The following is a 17,048-nucleotide window of genomic DNA, read 5'->3' on the forward strand; positions in this document are numbered from 1 at the left end:
CTTCAAGCGGATGAAGAATTGCCGCCGCATATGGATCAGCCAATTCCTCAAGTACTGGTGGATATGGAAAAAAATGCGCCGGAGAAAATGTTCAATTGGTTTTTGGGCTTGAAAGGTTTTTATTTAGCTGATTATATATTTGTTGAATTTCTATTTCTGATGCGCTTTTGCGGCTTTTGCCGCATTTTTCCCTTTTTTATGAGGATTTGATATGGTCAAGGATACTCCGGTGGAAGCGCTACATGTAATTTTTCTTGGCGCAGTAAAATATCTATTCCGGGATTTTATGAAGACATTGGACAAAGACCAAAAAACAGAACTCTTGGCTTTGTGGTATTCTTTCAACACAAATTCTCTCAACATTCCATCCATCCAACCCACCAGCATGGTACAATATTCCAAAAGCTTGATTGGTAAAGACTTCAGAATTGTCCTTCAAGCAGCTCCCTTCCTCTTTTTCCGGTTCATGACCCCTTCCTGAGTCAAAATCTGGTCCGCTCTCTGTCATATGAGTGCTTTAATCTTCCAAACTCTTATTAAAGACATGGACTCATATATATCTGACTTACGGATGCACATTGATATATTCTTAAAGCACATTGTTGAAGATTCCGCCCAATGGGTCAACAAAGCCAAATTCCATATGTTACTTCACTTTCCGGAATCCATCCTCTGATTCGGTCCGCCAAGTCTTTTCTCCACGGAAAAGTTTGAAAGTTTTAATGGTATTCTTCAAAATGCCTCCCTTCACTCCAACCGCCAACTTAGCGCACTGCAGTTGTGTCTTGAAACCTAGTTGATCTTCATTACTACCTGTCCTTCATTGTACCGGTTATGTTCCTCAATCAACTCATTGTGTTTCTTCAACCAACTCACTCAAGATCACTAACAACAAACCAATCTTTAGGTTTGTTTCTATCAGGGTTTCATTTATTGTTGTAGCTATTATCTAAAAATCTCATCATTCATCTTTAGGTTTGTGATCTTAACCGGTCATATTTGTTGTTCCCTCACAGAACTCTAATATCACATGTTTATCTAAAGCTTGTTGTTCATTACTCTGTTAACTATTATTTATTAAAATATTGTTGGTACAAAATTGATATGAGTTATTCATGTGATAGAGGTTTGCTTTGTTCCTCATTAAGATTAATATAATTATATTATGCAGCAAGGGCTTGGCTAAGAAATATTTCTGAGATGCGAATATTAGTATGCTTGCACAAATGAATTGATCGAAATGGCGACTGTTGCCAAAAAGCCGATCTTGAGGTTTTAATATGCGTAATCTGCCGCTGTCATTGACGTCCCCAAGGCGCGGAATTGGGCGAGGAAACTGCAATGCTTAGGCTGGAAGCTTTGGATTGCGAGCATGAGCAACTTCCTCGAGAAAAGCCATGTACTCCTTTTCATTTTGGGCTGCTGGCTGGTGTTGCAAGGATTGACTAGGGAAAGGAAATTGCGGAGTACACGGGTACAGAACCAAGACGTCTTTGCACATGAATGCACCAAACCAACTTGCCGAGCACCGGTCAAAAGACGCGTTCTGAGACAGATTTTCTGGGTCGAGTAGTTCAGCTAGTGGTTAGGAATATTCACACCTCTCAATACACTCAACCGACTCATGATGCAGGCGAAAATCCCGCAGGAGAAGCAGAAAGGATCGGAAGTTGCCTGACTTACTGAGCGGTTCCGTTTTTCTTGAATTCTTGATAACTTGGATATGGCTCGAGACTTGTTTCCGATGGCGCACGATTCCAGTCCTCCGATAGATATAGTCAGCTATCAATTCATTCCGACCGAATGGCTTCCGTCCTTCAGATGTTAAAGCTAAAATTTTCGCGCGACCAAGCCGAGGAATGACTGTAATAGCTGCAGATTAAACAAACATTCCGCCAAAAAATAACATTAGTGGCGGCTTTCCTGGTCTCGTTTTCGTGGATTTTTGTACCTTCGTCAAATGCACGCGAAGCTTCCTCCGACCATATATCTCTGTCTTTCGAGTATAATTGCCTTTTCGTAGCCTCACATCTTATCATGTTGATGATATTTTCGGCCTCCCGGAAGTTATTGGTGACATGAATTGGCAGCATAGGGACATTGAACAATTTCTTGACATCGTTATCCACTAAATTCGACCCGCTATCCATGCCGTCCAAATCAATATGCGTCACGTGTTTTGTGCTGCGATCGTTAAGCGCCACCTCAGCACACCTTTTTCTATTCTCGTGATGGAATGGACTAAGACTAAAGCTCGGCGTGGAAGCAAAGACATTCATGGAAGGATCAAACTCTGGGAGCGGATTACCTGTAAATGAACACGGTACGAAGGTAATGGAGATCATGCCCAGATCAGTCTCACTGGTAGTGCACTGCTAGTGTTCAAGTGATGAAAACAATGGTACACCCACAATCTGAACTTGAACTCATAGAATTTAATGGTGGGTACGTTGAACTCATAGAATTTAATGGTGGGTACGAAGACGATTCGGATGCCATTTGGGTGACACTCTCATTAAACCAGTGGTCGTCGAAATAATAGTTTTGACTGCCAAAATTGAGGGGGGGCTCGGCGCGTATCAAGTTTTCTACACCAACAACTGGAAGTTCGGCGCGTATCAAGTTTTCCACACCAACAGCTGGAGGATGGAGAGCGTTTTTCAAGTGATATTCCATTTGAGCCAGGTTGAACGGGATGCCGATGTTTTCGAGGTCGCCCCGGGTGATCTGAGCAGGCTGAATTCGCGTTTTTCAAAATTCGAAACGCGTGCAGGCAAGATCAGTAAAGTAGGCAGATAAAACCTGAGTTAATTAGGCTCGATTGCTCACCCTCGAAATGTTCTCAGCAACTGATTTTCCACCGTAGTTAAATTCTGAATTGAAGTTTTCATTAAAGCTTGGTTGGAGGACTTGAGTCTCGGCGTCGAAATGGGGAAAATATGTGGCCGATCGAGCTTCTTTCTTAGATGCGGATTGGCGGGCTGTCGGAGAATCAAAAGGCAATTCACTGAAAATTGGCCGATATTCGCAACCATTGAGATCTAGATACGCTGGAGTTTTCCTTCTAGAGGGTCCCTCGATGGGAAGGTCAACTAGTCTTTCTCTCTCGCTAGATATCCGCTGGCGTTTGGGCGTAGAGCAAGGCGCAAAAAAGTCGTAAGATGTCATGATGCTGAAGATTTCAAGGATTATTCGGCATAAGTCGCGTGCTCGGATTGCGAGAGCTGAAGCCTTCTGCTTTTGTTTCTACTATATTCCTGGCCGGTAACTTCGAGAAACAGAATTTTTCCTGTTTCCTACCACTTCAACCCACCTCTCGCGTGAGAGAGGACGCCTTATAAGCACCTCGAACAGAGACACAAGGACAAACAACCCCTGAATACACAGACAAACCACTAGAGCCGTACAGGACAAACCCCTGCGGCTGCAGACGGCGGGAGCGAGCGAGAGAGATCCAGACGACGCGCGGGCCGGATTGACGCCGAAATTCCCCCAGATGACGGCAAGTTACCTGATCAGGGCCCTACAGACGACGCGGTCATCTCTGACAGCTAGGACGTGAGGTCGGACCCGACCCCGGCAAAACCACGTCCCCTTCGCGAGAGACCGGCATCATGGCCGAATAGCATCGGTCACGATTCCAGACCTTGGGACCTGCTCAACTCGGCCAGGCAGATGGCAGCCCGGTCCTGTGGACTTGGAGCAACTTTGCACAGCAGGGGTGGCATCACCTGCTTGAGTCTCACCCTCTTGCTGCACCTCAAGGCTTGCTCTTGTCCTCTCGAGTCTCAAGTCCCCCCCTCGTCCTCTCTTCCTTGCTTCCTCTTCTCCTTCCCTCGCTCCTTCCTCCTCCCTTCCTCGCTCCTCCCTCCATCGCTCCTCCCTCGCTCCTCTTGCCCCTCCCTCGCTCCTTCCTCCTCCCCTCCTCGCTCCTCTCTCCATCGCTCATCCCTCATCTCTTGCTCCCTACTTTTTTCTTTTCTTGTTTGCCTTTTTGTCAACAACAGGACAGCAACCAGGAGCAAAAACGTGGAAAAAAGTTTCATTTCTATTTTCTATTTCTATTAAATGTGGGGCCTTACTAAAAAACCCGCTTTTTCCGCGAAAAAACGCGGTTTGACGACCTGGCGACGTCTGAACTGCTGCGGAATAAACGCGGTTTCCCGCGTTTACACGCGATTTTTTATTTTATTTTTCACCGCTTAGTTATAAGCCTTTTTCAAAATTTTGAATTCACTTCCTACACTCTAAAGAGTGTAGAATTTAATGGTGATGACTACTTTGACTAAAGACCCCCCATTGAAAAGTTAATTTTTGAGCCCACCTAGTTTCTTGATTAAATTAGTGTGGGCTGTTCCAAGTGTTTATTGGGACTTTTTATCATGGTTTCCTTTTTGGGTGAGAATTGGCAAACATCTGGTTGCTTGAAGCTTAACAGGTGTGGTCAAGTTTGTTTTTGATTGTGGTGAGCAGATTTTGTTGTGGCTGGTGGAGGATGTTGATGAGACGGCCTTGGATGAGCCTTGCGCATCATCCAGAGGCGAAACTATGCATATTGCATAATTTAATAATAACCGTGTGCGCTGCAGTACAGCTTTGGGGCCCCGGCAAACCGCGTGTAAACGCGGAAAAACTGGGTTTTTCAGTAATCCCCTACTATAAATACTTGTATATCTTTTCATGTCTAAAGTTTCCCCATGGGATTTATTTATTTTTTGTTTCTAAAATCAAACTTTTTATCTTCTTGTCTACTTACAAAACTGGATACATCACATGTTGAGAGGAACAAAGGATGAACACTGAAGTTCACCGACACAAAGTCCTGTGACACTCAGGAGTGAGAATGAAATGGTTCTGATTCACTAAGGAAGGAAACCCCAGAAGCAATCTTGTAGATACTATATACAAGATTGGTTTGTGTTATGGTTGAAGCATACAGATATGGATATAAGCATACTATCTCAACATTGCAAAAGTGCCAAAAATTTTATCCATTCTAATTTCTTGACACTTTTGGCCCATTTATTGCGGATAATCAGCTCAAACCCTTGTAATAGTAGTCTATATGATGTGTTTGTAGTGACCTAGTCCAATCTAGGCGAAGGGGGAAAAGCCTCCTACGTCTCACCTGCAGAGCGCGTGGTAACCCACCTGCATATCTGTAGCCCGGCTACAGATCCCACATTCTTACACCACGGAGCGCGCCCAACCGCGGTCTGATGTGCCAGTGGGAGCCAAAGTGGGGCCAACCTTCCAACCCCCGCCTTGATACATATTTTGGTTTGCTCCACAGCGGGAGGACTCAGCACCTGCGGTTGGCGCAACCTCCCACGTGCGTGGCCCATGATCGGACAGTCAAACAATGATGGCCAACCTGGGCCTCTTGTGCATGACCCCCGTGGGTGGGGAGGGTTCAAACTTAAAAAAGTCCCTCTATTGGAGGGGGGAACTCCAAAGGAGGGACTCATGTGCTACGTGAACCCCGCCGCCTGACAGATTTAGGAAAATGGTGTTTTTCAATCCTTTCTGGACGCACCATTTCTCACTGTGCAATGAAACTTTGGGAAAATGAAAAATGCACAAGATAATGAAGAATCCTATTATGGTGTTTCAAGCACTTCTGGCAACATACCCAACTCCTGCTTGGCCAAGTGCCTCTGGGGGTTGGGTATGTGCCCAGTGGGCTTGATTGGGCAGGTTGCGCGGGGGGCAGAGCTTGGCACCCAGCCAAGTCCCGCTTGTTTGAGATCAAGCTCTGGGCCAATGGGATCTGTGACTTGGCATGCAACACGCCGGTCATCAGACGCCAGCCCTTGTCTCTGCCTTGAAAGGCAAGAACAACGTGCCCTCGAGGAGGGGAAACGTTCTCCCTTCTCAACATCGCACATTGGACATTGACAAGGGAGCTTTTCCTTCTCAATGGCCGGCCTGTAGGCTGGTCATTGGGGAGGAAAGACTCCTCTTGAGGTGGGCGATACTTGTATTGATCATCAAGAAGTGAGTCTTCCCTTCTCGATGACCGGTTTGTAGACCGACCATCAAGGAGGGAAACTTCTCTCCTTGATGGCCGGCACAGTGCTTGGCGTGCGTGGCACCCTTGCTTGAAATTGGCCCAGCGGGGCTTTGTGCCAAACCCCGCCCACTTTGCAATATGCCAAGCGGGTGTTGGGAGTGTGCCAGGTGGGCTTGAGGATCGGTGTGGTAACCCTGTTCCTGTTCATACTATCACCCTCATATCACCTAAACCCTTCATAAATACTTCATTATTACTTCATATTCAGATTCTTCACCCCATTCTACCCCTAGTCACCTACTCATTTCACCTAGGATGTCCAAATGGATCAGCAGTTATTGGCATGTATAGTGAGTTTTGTCCCTTTTTTTCTTCGGCTATTAGCCGAAGAAAATAATGCATTTTTCTTTGGCTAAAAGCCAAAGGACAGCAGAGCTGGCGCGCTGGCTGGCGCTGGCTAGCGCTGGAGCTGGCGCGCTGGATGAGCTTGTATTGGTATGTATTGGATACATTACTGTATCCAATACAAATACATAGCGATATGTATCCGATACATAGTGATACGTATCTGATATACGGATCCGATACATACCGATACGTATCCAATACATACCTGTACAGTGTACTGAAAATACATACCAATACGTATCCGCGTATCCAATACATACCGATACGTATCCGATACATACCAATACAATGTACTATACACCTTGCCACATTTTTTTTAACAAAAAACTGCCCTAACCCCTAACCCCTAAAACCCAACCCCCAAAAACCCGCCCCCTAACCCCCAAATGGGGCATGGGGGCAGTGGGAATTGAACCGGCAACCTTGCTGTAAGGAGGTTTGCAGCGCAGCTGCAAACCATTGGTTGCCCAGGTTTTGTGGCTAGGTTCCTATGAACTCAGCTCTGCCAGCCCGGCCAGCTCCAGCGCTCCTTCGGCTTTTAGCCAAAGAAAAATGCACATTTTTCTTTGGCTAAAAGCCGAAGAATTATAGTGCCACAGGTGTGTATAGTTTTGGCAGGTATTTTCTTCATACATATCCTTAGCATTATTACATACATCATTCATTAGTATCATAGCTACATAGGACTGCAGACCTTACATAACTTCATTACTCATTTTCCCCTTCATATGAATCAGCAGTAGTAGTACTGTCAGCCTTAGAGTCAACACAGCTGACCTAAAGTCTGCCTCTTTTCTACTTATTACATATGAAATTACTTCACATCTTTTTCATCTTAAGAGATATCATTGTTTTGACTTCATATTCTGTTTCCTCATGCAATTTTAACACTAGTTACAACTTACCAATTCTTTGTAACTATACTCCTTCCCTGAGTTCTTGAGTTGTGGCGCACATGCGCAGTTGTGATGTGTCAGCGCTACCAGGCGCGCCAAACCACATGTACATATGTAATTACATAAGCAAACTGTGAAAATTTTTGCAGTCAGGATCCCCCTTGCCTGAGGAGGATCTACAGACTTCAGCACACCAGAACCACACCCCAGATAACCCAGGATCACCACCAAAGAGAACACCACGCTCCCAGTATACCTACCGTCACAGGCGCCTAGGATATTGACAGTAAGTAAACTCTTTCACTGAAACTTGCTTATGCAGAGTGAAACTCTTTTGCTCTTGATTGTTTCTTCATTTCTTCAACTCTTTCAATAATAAAAGATCAAAAGGTTATCTCTGGTTAAGAGTCGGAAGACCTATAAAACCAGAGCAGAGTAGTAACCCTACTTCTGAATCCCACCAACGTTTCCTTGTTGTGAGTGGAGGCTTTTGCACTCTTTTTGGCCTGGCACAGCTGGCATCCAACTTTTCCAGGTTGAGAATAGCCCAGATCAATTTATAAAGACTTAAAGTCTAGGCCTGATCTTCTCTTTTCTCTCCCTTTCTCTTCCTCTCTCTCAGTTTGTATTTCTTTATCCCATGAAATCCAAACCATTCCCCCCTCCTTTTCTTGTGTCCTGCTGTCACATAAGAGACACAGGCTCACAAGTACATTCCTTCATAGTTCTTGTAGCTATTACCAAATGCTCATCATTATTTCATCTTCTACATAGTTACCTTTCATGTACACTCCTTGGTCATTGCACCTTCATCTTTACTGCTCATCTTCAGATATTGTTACTATGTGCTCATCATGTATCACCCCCCTGTAGTACCTCTCACATATATAAACACCCCTCTAGATGTTGTATCCCCATCATGCACTTTCTACTACATCCCCTCTGTATCACCTTTTACACCACCCTTACATGCACTTTCACCCACTACAATTTGTATGCACCTCTCCCCCCATACTCTCTGTAGCACCTTTACACACCTCACTTAGATAACATTTCACCAATCAGAAATATATCCCCCAGTATATATCTCACTACACATCTCAGAGTGACTCCCCAAGAGCTTCTGCTTTTCCTCCTTCTCACTTCTCCTCTCTCACTCAGTAGGATTGATACACCTCAAACTCATAAAGTGTTAAATTCATCTAAGTCAAAGAGAATCATCAGCCACACCCTTTTCTTTTTCTTAGTGTAACCCTCTCTCCATCAGCATTAGTCAAGAGGGCAGCCTCACCAGAACCTGTAGCCTCTTCTACATTATTAGTAGTGTAGTTGACTATTTCCCCTCACAGCTCTTTCCTGATCTTTTAGGAGTTCCACATTGGCCAAGCGGGCTTTAGGGTTGGCTGCGCACGCTTGGCCTTTTTTTGGCCAAACTTTGGTGAGTGCCCAGACGGGCTTGCAGCAACATAGGGTAGTTATGTTACTATATGTTATCCACCCTATTTGAGTAACGTAATTATCCCCGTTATCCACTGCGGCCCGTTACGCTATTAGTAACGGGCCTTTTTCTTATCACCTGGGTAGCGTAACGGGTTGTGTTTTGGTTTTTCCCCTAAGATGCGATAAAGTAACTGGAAAATGGCCTGTAACGCGGATAACACATCGGAAGGTGTGTTTCATCCTGTGTTTCATCCGCCTTTGCAAGGATAGACTGAAAAAAAAAATCTCCCTGTGTGGCGCCTTGGTGGCTTGCCTGACCCATCAGGCACCCCTGTCCAATACCTTTTTCCCTTCTTCCCACCTGAAATCAACCTTATCCATCAATCACCATGGATCCGAGTCCAACCAGTCAACTGCAAGCGGACAAAGCTGACAACGATGGTGAGCAACCGGACAAATCCCTCCTGTGTTGGTCTTGACGTGCCTCCTTGGCATCCATCAGGCCGGATATGATCCCCACGCCGTCAAATTCTTGAGCACAAGCCACCAAGCCACAATCTCAAAAAAGGCCTCCAGCTCCTTCGTCGGAATCTGGAGAATCAATTGTGACTGGTAAAACCCCTCGGAAAACCAAAGCAAAAGCGGCAAAGAAGCCCCGACAAGTTATATCTTCTGGCGCTGCTGGCGCCACCAAGAAGGGGGATCTGGCTGCTAAGAAGACCCCAAAGAGCAAGACCAACAATACTGTTCCCAATAAAAACGTGAGCCCCTTGAATTTTAATGTTATGTGCAACATTGCAGGTTCTACAATTGACACATGTGTGATTTGACTTTGTGTTTTTAATTCTGGTTTGTACGTTTAGAAGGAAGCTACAGCAAAGGGTCCTGATAGTATACTGTCAATAACGCTGATGAAGCTTATGACTACGACCAAGTTTTGGACAACGGCTCAGTTGAAATTCAATTGGGAAAAACAAAAGAGAAGAAGGAAATAAAGGAAAAGTTTGCCAATGTGGCTGATTATTTCCATGAGCCTTATTTTAAGGATGGCGAGCGCGAAAAGGGGGATGTCCCTGTGAATTACAAATGTAAATGGTGCCATAAGACCTACCGTGGTCATGGCTCAACAGACCAAAATCTAATTATGCATTGCGATGGATCGAATCAAGCTGGAAGGAACGCGAAGGGCTGCCCCAACCGCAATGAAGCCAAGGCCGCTGGCGTGAAGCTACCCAGATTCTGGCTCCAATAACAACACCATGGCCCGTACCATGTATCAACTCCTCAAGAATAGTGACTCCACTAAGCAATCCGAACACGCATGGGACCCAGCGAGCATGCACATTTGGTGCTTCTGCCATAAGCTAGCGTTGATCGTAAATTCCGGTTTGAATGCGCTTTCTCTGAAGACTTTGCCTCCTGGGAAGGCAAAGGAATCCGTTCATGGGTTCTTCCCTGTGCTTGGAAAGGTCCTTGGAGAAGACGAGGCAGAAGGTCCCCCCGGAAGTTGGACTAGCCCCCGCTCCAAGCACAAAGACAAACTCAGTTGAGCCTGATGATGACAAAGATTGGCAAAGCGACTATGGTAACGCTGACGAGCTTTCAGATGATGAGGCAGCTGCTGCTGCAAATGAGAATCAGGCTGATTACGCGGCCGAAAGCGCAGACGGCTCAGCTAGTCAAGCTCAACACACGAAGACTGTAAAACTCAAAGAGCTTCTGATCACTAAACTCAATGTTGTCATCAAGAAGATTACTCAATCAGCAGCCCAGTGGGCAAATTTTGATTGAGTTGCAAAAGAATTGAATTTGAAAGTGGCCCTGTTGATTGACGGCTATGGCATCCGGTGGGAATTTGAAAGTGGCCCTGTTGATTGCCGGCTATGGCATCCGGTGGAACATTAAGTACCAGAGCTACCGGAAGGCAATTGACGCGAGCGAGGTTATCAACCATTTGCTCAAGGAAGACCAGGGATCAAACCAGCCTTGGTACTTTGACAATGTCTTCTTCATACCTCGCGACTGGAATGAGATTGAGAAACTCAACCGTGAGCTTGAGGTGTGTACATATTTGCTCCAATGACATCAACATCACTTGGATCTAACTCGCTTTCTGATTTTTTTTGCCAGGTTTTTGTTGATCTGACCTCGCAAATGGAAGGCAATCATTCAAGTGGTTCCCATGTCATTCCAAGGTACTTGGAACTGAAGGACCAGCTTTCTGAAAAGCTCCACTGCTCCAATCCCAAGGACGCCTTGTATCCGATGTTCTATGTGATGATTCCAAAGGTTGATAAATATTTGGATGAAGCGATGGCCTGCAAGACCCTAGTACTAGCCACGATTTTGCATCCCTGCTACCGGATGCTCATCTTTGAGCTTGGCTTTGGATCAGAGAGCAGTGAGGTCGCCGACTGCCTCAATCTTCTCAATTGACCCTTTGAAATATACAAAACAGAAAAAATTTTGAACACTCAGCCTTCCATACCCAAATCTGAAGTAGTCGAAATCAAAAGGCCACACACCGCTAAGCCTCAGTCACTCAGAGCAGGTCTGGCGTTTGAGGATGGCCAAGACACCAACCCCACATGAAGATGAGGTCCAACCGTACTTGAAGGCTGATTTGTCCTTCAAGAACAATGCCACCGACCGCAAATCAACACCATTGCAATGGTGGAAGATGAATGCCAACACATACCCAACCCTCTCGCAGATGGCCCGAGCGTACTTGGGGGCATCTGGAATCTTGTGTGCTGTTGAGCGCCTCTTCTTGGCGGCAGCAGACGTATGCACTAGCAATCAAGGGCGCTTGCTCCCATCAACCATGTCACGCTGCGTAAGCAGCATGATGTGGTTGCAGGAGGAAGTGCCTCTCACCGGAGCTTTTGAGGAGGTGGGGAAGGCATTGAAGGCTTTGGTCCCCTCAAACCAAAATAAATAGTCTATCTATAGTATTACTTGACTTGCGCGTTATCTGTAAAAAATCCCATAGTTGTTGTGCGATAACGTAAAAAAAAACATTGCCGCACATAGATAAAGTAACGGATGTACTTTGCGCACTGCGAAAAACTCGTCGCGCACTGCAGGGGGCGTCCACTCGACGTCCCGGCCACAGTGCGCGGAAGCTCAAAACGCTTCGCGCACTGCAGAAAATAAACCATGAAATTCTCATTTTTTTTTCTGCCAGCCGGCAGAGGGGATTTTTCTTTCCCCTCCTCCATTTTCTTGGGGTATTTGGACCCCCCAGCATGACATAAAAAAAGGATGATAAAAAAATACAAAAAATAAGCGGAGCGCCTCCCCGGGGCGCACCCCCCGGGGATTCTTAACCTGCTAAAAAGCCATGGATCGGGTACCCAGCCCCTCGAAAACAGAGTTCAAGGGGCAGAAGTACATACCCCATGACTTCGCCGTGCGGATGGCCGGCACAGGCTGGTCCCGGAGCGGAGTACATGCACACTCCCCCGATGACCGGCCAGCACGCACGTGGAGTGCAAATCACCGGTCATCGAGGGGATTACGCACTCCTCTCGATGACCGGAACGGTCCCGCTTATCGAGAGGAGTAAACACATCTCTCGATGACCGGAACGGTGCCGGTTATCGAGAGGATTAAATATACCACTCGATGACCGGAACGAACCCGGGCATCGAGAAAATAATCATCTTGATGACCGAGTCTGCTGCGGTCACCGAGTAGAGAAACACTCCCTCAATGACCGGAGCGAACTGTTCAAGGAGAGGATTGATGAACGGTTCGCTCCGGTCATCGAGAGGAGCACTTAATCCCCTCAATGAATGGAACGGACCCGGCCATCGAGAGGAGGAACACTCTCGATGACCGTGTCTGTTTCAGTCGTTGAGAGGAGCAGTGTTTACTCCTCTCGATGACCGTGACCGGGTCTGTTCCAGTCGTCGAGAGGAGTAAACACTCCCCTTGACGACTGGAACAGACCCGGTCATCGAGAGTGTTCCTCCTCTCGATGTCCGGGTCCGTTCCGTTCATCGAGGGGATCAATTGCTCTCGATGACCGGGACTGTTCCGGTCATCGAGCGGAATGCTTAGTCTCTCGATGACCGGGACTGTTCCGGTCATCGAGAGGTGTGTTTACTCCTCTCGATAAGCGGGACCGTTCCGGTCATCGAGAGGAGTGCGTAATCCCCTCGATGACCGGTGATTTGCACTCCACGTGCGTGCTGGCCGGTCATCGGGGGAGTGTGCATGTACTCCGCTCCGGGACCAGCCTGTGCCGGCCATCCGCACGGCGAAGTCATGGGGTATGTACTTCTGCCCCTCGAACTCTGTTTTCGAGGGGCTGGGTACCCGATCCATGGCTTTTTAGCAGGTTAAGAATCCCCGGGGGGTGCGCCCCGGGGAGGCGCTCCGCTTATTTTTTGTATTTTTTTATCATCCTTTTTTTATGTCATGCTGGGGGGTCCAAATACCCCAAGAAAATGGAGGAGGGGAAAGAAAAATCCCCTCTGCCGGCTGGCAGAAAAAAAAATGAGAATTTCATGGTTTATTTTCTGCAGTGCGCGAAGCGTTTTGAGCTTCCGCGCACTGTGGCCGGGACGTCGAGTGGACGCCCCCTGCAGTGCGCGACGAGTTTTTCGCAGTGCGCAAAGTACATCCGTAAAGTAAAGAACCACTCAAGCAAATAAGAACAAAAATGCGACACCGTAACTTGATTCTGTTATGCGTAACACGTAGATAACTGATAAAATTTTGTTACGTTACCGTTACTTTAGCGTTATCCATAGCATAACTACCCTATGTTGCTTTCAACACCATACACTATAAAAACTCCAGAAACTTGTTGACATGCAATATTAAAAAGGCACCTTTGTAATATTGCATGTCAAAGCAGTTTCTTGAGTTTTTTTCACAGTGCATGTCATGGCTATTTTTCAGGGCCTTAGGTGGCCGGAGATCATTTTTTTGTGACTACTGGAATCATCTAAATCTGTTGATTTATGTCAAGTTGTGGTAGTCATCTCTAATTGGGTCAAACATTTGGGGGTCCCAATTGGGGGGCCCAGAATTGTTTGGAAGCTTTTAGGGGCCCATGGGGGACATGGGTGGTTAGTCACCAGTGAATCCCTCAGAATGCAGCATTGAGGGTTGACATGCTTCCAAATTTGTTTCCTCAATCATTTTCCCAGCATTTTTCACTTCTATCAATCTCGTGAGCTTTGGTCATCACAGGCTCTGAGCTAAGTTATGCACATAAATGTGCTTATTAAATATAAAACTATGGCTTCATAAATTTTTACAACCCCATAAAATATGTGTATAAGTCCATATCTGTGGGCTTACTGCATGTGCCCAATCAAGGGGAGTCGGAAGGGTGTAACAGCTGCGCTATGCGCTTTTTCCTGTATCTCCAAAAATAGATGGCAAGATGTCAGAAGTACACAGATTATTTTGGATATTCATAATTCTCCTGCACCCAGGAATCAAAAGTGCATCTTTGTATTCTTGGCATTGGGATTATGTGGCCTTAAATCCATGAAGCAGGTGAATTTGAAAGCTCAAAACAGCTGCGCTGAAAATAGCGCCCAAATGACACTGCTTCAAGTCTGGTTTTCAACTTTTGCCCGCGGGTTTGACCCAACAGATGACTACTGCAACTGTTGACCTTGGAAGGAAGGACTCAAGTTTATTTATCAGTGAAAATCAATTGAGATTGAGTTTCATCCAGCAAATATTGATGCCTTTGACAACAATCAAACTGAGGAGAAAATAGTATTGAGATTGTATTCAATCCTCTGCAGGTATGTATCTTCCTCTTTCTAATTTATCATTTGATTGATTTCTTTTGTGAGCCAATTGCCAAGCACTAGCCTCTTGCATTGAGAGACTGTAGATGTAGGAGCTTTGGAATATAGACAAGTCTATACAACCCAATTCTTGACAGAACAAAATTGGTCAAGGTTCTTTCAACAATAACCTGATTTTTTTGACATTCTGCCACTCACGAATCACATTGATCCAGAGGTGTACTACATATGATGTGTTGAATTTTAAAGCTGGGTGGGGTAGACCCAAAGTCGACCACGAAAAAGAAGGAAGAAGTACCTGCAACTCATCTAACCCAAAGGGTTTGTCCGCAAGTTACAAAGTTGAGAGTTGAAAAATTTCTTTTCCCATAAGCTTATTCTGATTTTGGTCGATTGGTCACAGATGAAATGATTTCACCGATGCGCGAACGCTGAGAGACAGCCCTAACAAAGATAAAGAAAAAAAATGGCGAGGGTAATCAATCAACATATCGTTTCAAGTGAATGGGATAGACGAGAGCTCACATGACACAGAGACATCCAAAAAGGGAGCCAATACCACATAATAAATGGCTGAGGAGGGCCTTGGAGAATAGTCTTTCGCCTGGTTTCTCCGTGGCGAAGGATTCAGAGTAGCGAAACTCACTCGACCTGGTAATGATGGCAGCGATGATAAATGCAGCTATGGTGATGGCGGAGGGAGCAGCTTTGGAGAGCAAGAGTGTTTGGGCGGCGGCTCTGCGTTGGACATAACGAATGGAGAACCTCCATCCATAGACGATCCTGCAGATCATGTTGACACCGGTGGCGATGACGATGGCTACTTCAGCGGTAATGAGGAGCGTTCCCGAAGCCCACGAAGAGCTGAAGAGCGCGACGGCTCCCACAAAGATCGCACACCAGATGGTCATCAACTTGCTCATCCGGTTCAGCTCAATCTCGTGCGCCGCAGATTGCACGAATGCCTCAAGTATCCCGTTCAGACCCAGAAGTGGGAGCAGGTAACAGTACGCCCGGAGAACCTGGACGATCGTGGAGCTAGGGCCTTCGTGCAGATACGCCGATCGTGGGCCAAGTAGCATCCATAATCCCAGCCGGACATATGGCGGCCCAAATGTGACAAATATTAGCCCCAAAGATAGGTGGCATTGGATCAGATTGGTCAGCAGGTCAATGGAGCCTTGTATGCCAGCAGGAACCGCTGCACTTTTCGAGCTAGATTCTTGATTTTTTTCTGGTAAATGTGATGTCGACAGGCTCCTTGAGAAATATAAACGAGAAGTCTCTTCAATAGGTTGAAAGAGTATTCGTGCAATCAGGGAACCTGGTAGTGGGGAAGCAAAACAACAATTATACTCATTAGTGAATGCGACAACCAGATCAACCAAAATGTGGCAGAAAGGAAGATTGATTGAAATGAAATGAAATGAAAATGACCATAGTTCATTGCCAGAGCGTAGCCCCCCTGATGAGCGATAGGACATATCTTCGAGATAATCATTTTGTCTCCTTCGGTAAGAAATTGCTTGATGATGGACTGGCGGGTGAGCGCGTAGCAGAGGCTCAAGTCTGATTTGGCGACCCACGATTCTAAAGAAACGGGTTTGATTGGTTTTCCCCTGATAAGGCAGGTCAGAAGAGCTGGATACTTGTAGGGAAATATTGGGCAGAAGGGAGTGATGATGCTCACTGAGAATCGTCGGTACGACGGGGATACAACAGAGCCTGTTTGGTAGTTTCAGGATCCCCTGATCGGGATCGAAAGTGGGGGCTCCAGAAACAGATTGCCAGTGACAAGCTGTAAGCCAATTGGCCAGTCGCAAAGCCCAACAACCCCCAATCGCGGCCGTGGTGATAACCAAACAGGACCACGAAGAGGGTGATGACGGTCTTGACGGACACCGCCGTGCCTTCTACCTTGACCCTACGACGGGTCTGGCCGGCCAGGATCAGGTGGATGTATGCCGGCTCTGAGACTAGTTCGCATAGAACGGCCAGCAGGTAGAACAGCAGGGCGGTTTGGAAGTGGGGCTGCTGTGCTGTTGCCGCATGAACCGTGAGCCGATAGAGGAGAAACAGGATTAATGAGAATGGTATTCCGATAGGTATCGGTAGGAAGCAGGCATTGACTATCTGCTGGCGACGCGTTATCGATGAGGGGCTTCCTTTCAAGCGCGCAACGTGGATTTAATATTAGCCGGTGGACAGTTACTTAACTGAGTGTCAAGCGGAGTAGTACTGACCGTGAGGAAGATGTTTTTGGTCGGAGGACAGGCCAGGGCTGGATAGTCGGGTGAACTCATCCTGAGTCCTCGACAGTCCACCGCGAACGCCCTCCCGACTGAAGAAAAGGACAGTGTTGATGAGCACCTCGAACTGGATCGAGACCGTGCCGAGTGCCTCGGGCGAAGCCACACGGACGAGGGTCTGGTTGAGGATGAAGGTCAGCAGCCGGGATATCAACTGGAGCCCGATGAGCGAGAGTCCGGTGGCCAACAGCTCGGTGGTCAT

The 17,048-nt window shown here is 46.6% G+C and overlaps 2 protein-coding genes across 2 annotated transcripts; both read right to left on the reverse strand.

Annotated features, from left to right (window-relative positions):
- Positions 1-1,345: 1,345 nt before the first annotated feature.
- On the reverse strand, positions 1,346-3,168 carry PtA15_2A675 (uncharacterized protein; the record flags this gene model as incomplete). Its single annotated transcript, XM_053166719.1, has 5 exons — positions 1,346-1,560; positions 1,684-1,872; positions 1,952-2,308; positions 2,412-2,736; positions 2,830-3,168. 5 exons carry the CDS (start codon positions 3,166-3,168, stop codon positions 1,346-1,348), a joined length of 1,425 nt encoding a protein of 474 aa, XP_053017913.1.
- Positions 3,169-14,911: 11,743 nt separating this feature from the next.
- On the reverse strand, positions 14,912-17,048 carry PtA15_2A676 (uncharacterized protein; the record flags this gene model as incomplete). Its single annotated transcript, XM_053166720.1, has 5 exons — positions 14,912-14,981; positions 15,063-15,861; positions 16,020-16,156; positions 16,228-16,702; positions 16,781-17,048. 5 exons carry the CDS (start codon positions 17,046-17,048, stop codon positions 14,912-14,914), a joined length of 1,749 nt encoding a protein of 582 aa, XP_053017914.1.

The sequence above is a fragment of the Puccinia triticina genome, chromosome 2A (assembly GCF_026914185.1).
Source record: "Puccinia triticina chromosome 2A, complete sequence".
Lineage (NCBI taxonomy): Eukaryota > Fungi > Basidiomycota > Pucciniomycetes > Pucciniales > Pucciniaceae > Puccinia > Puccinia triticina.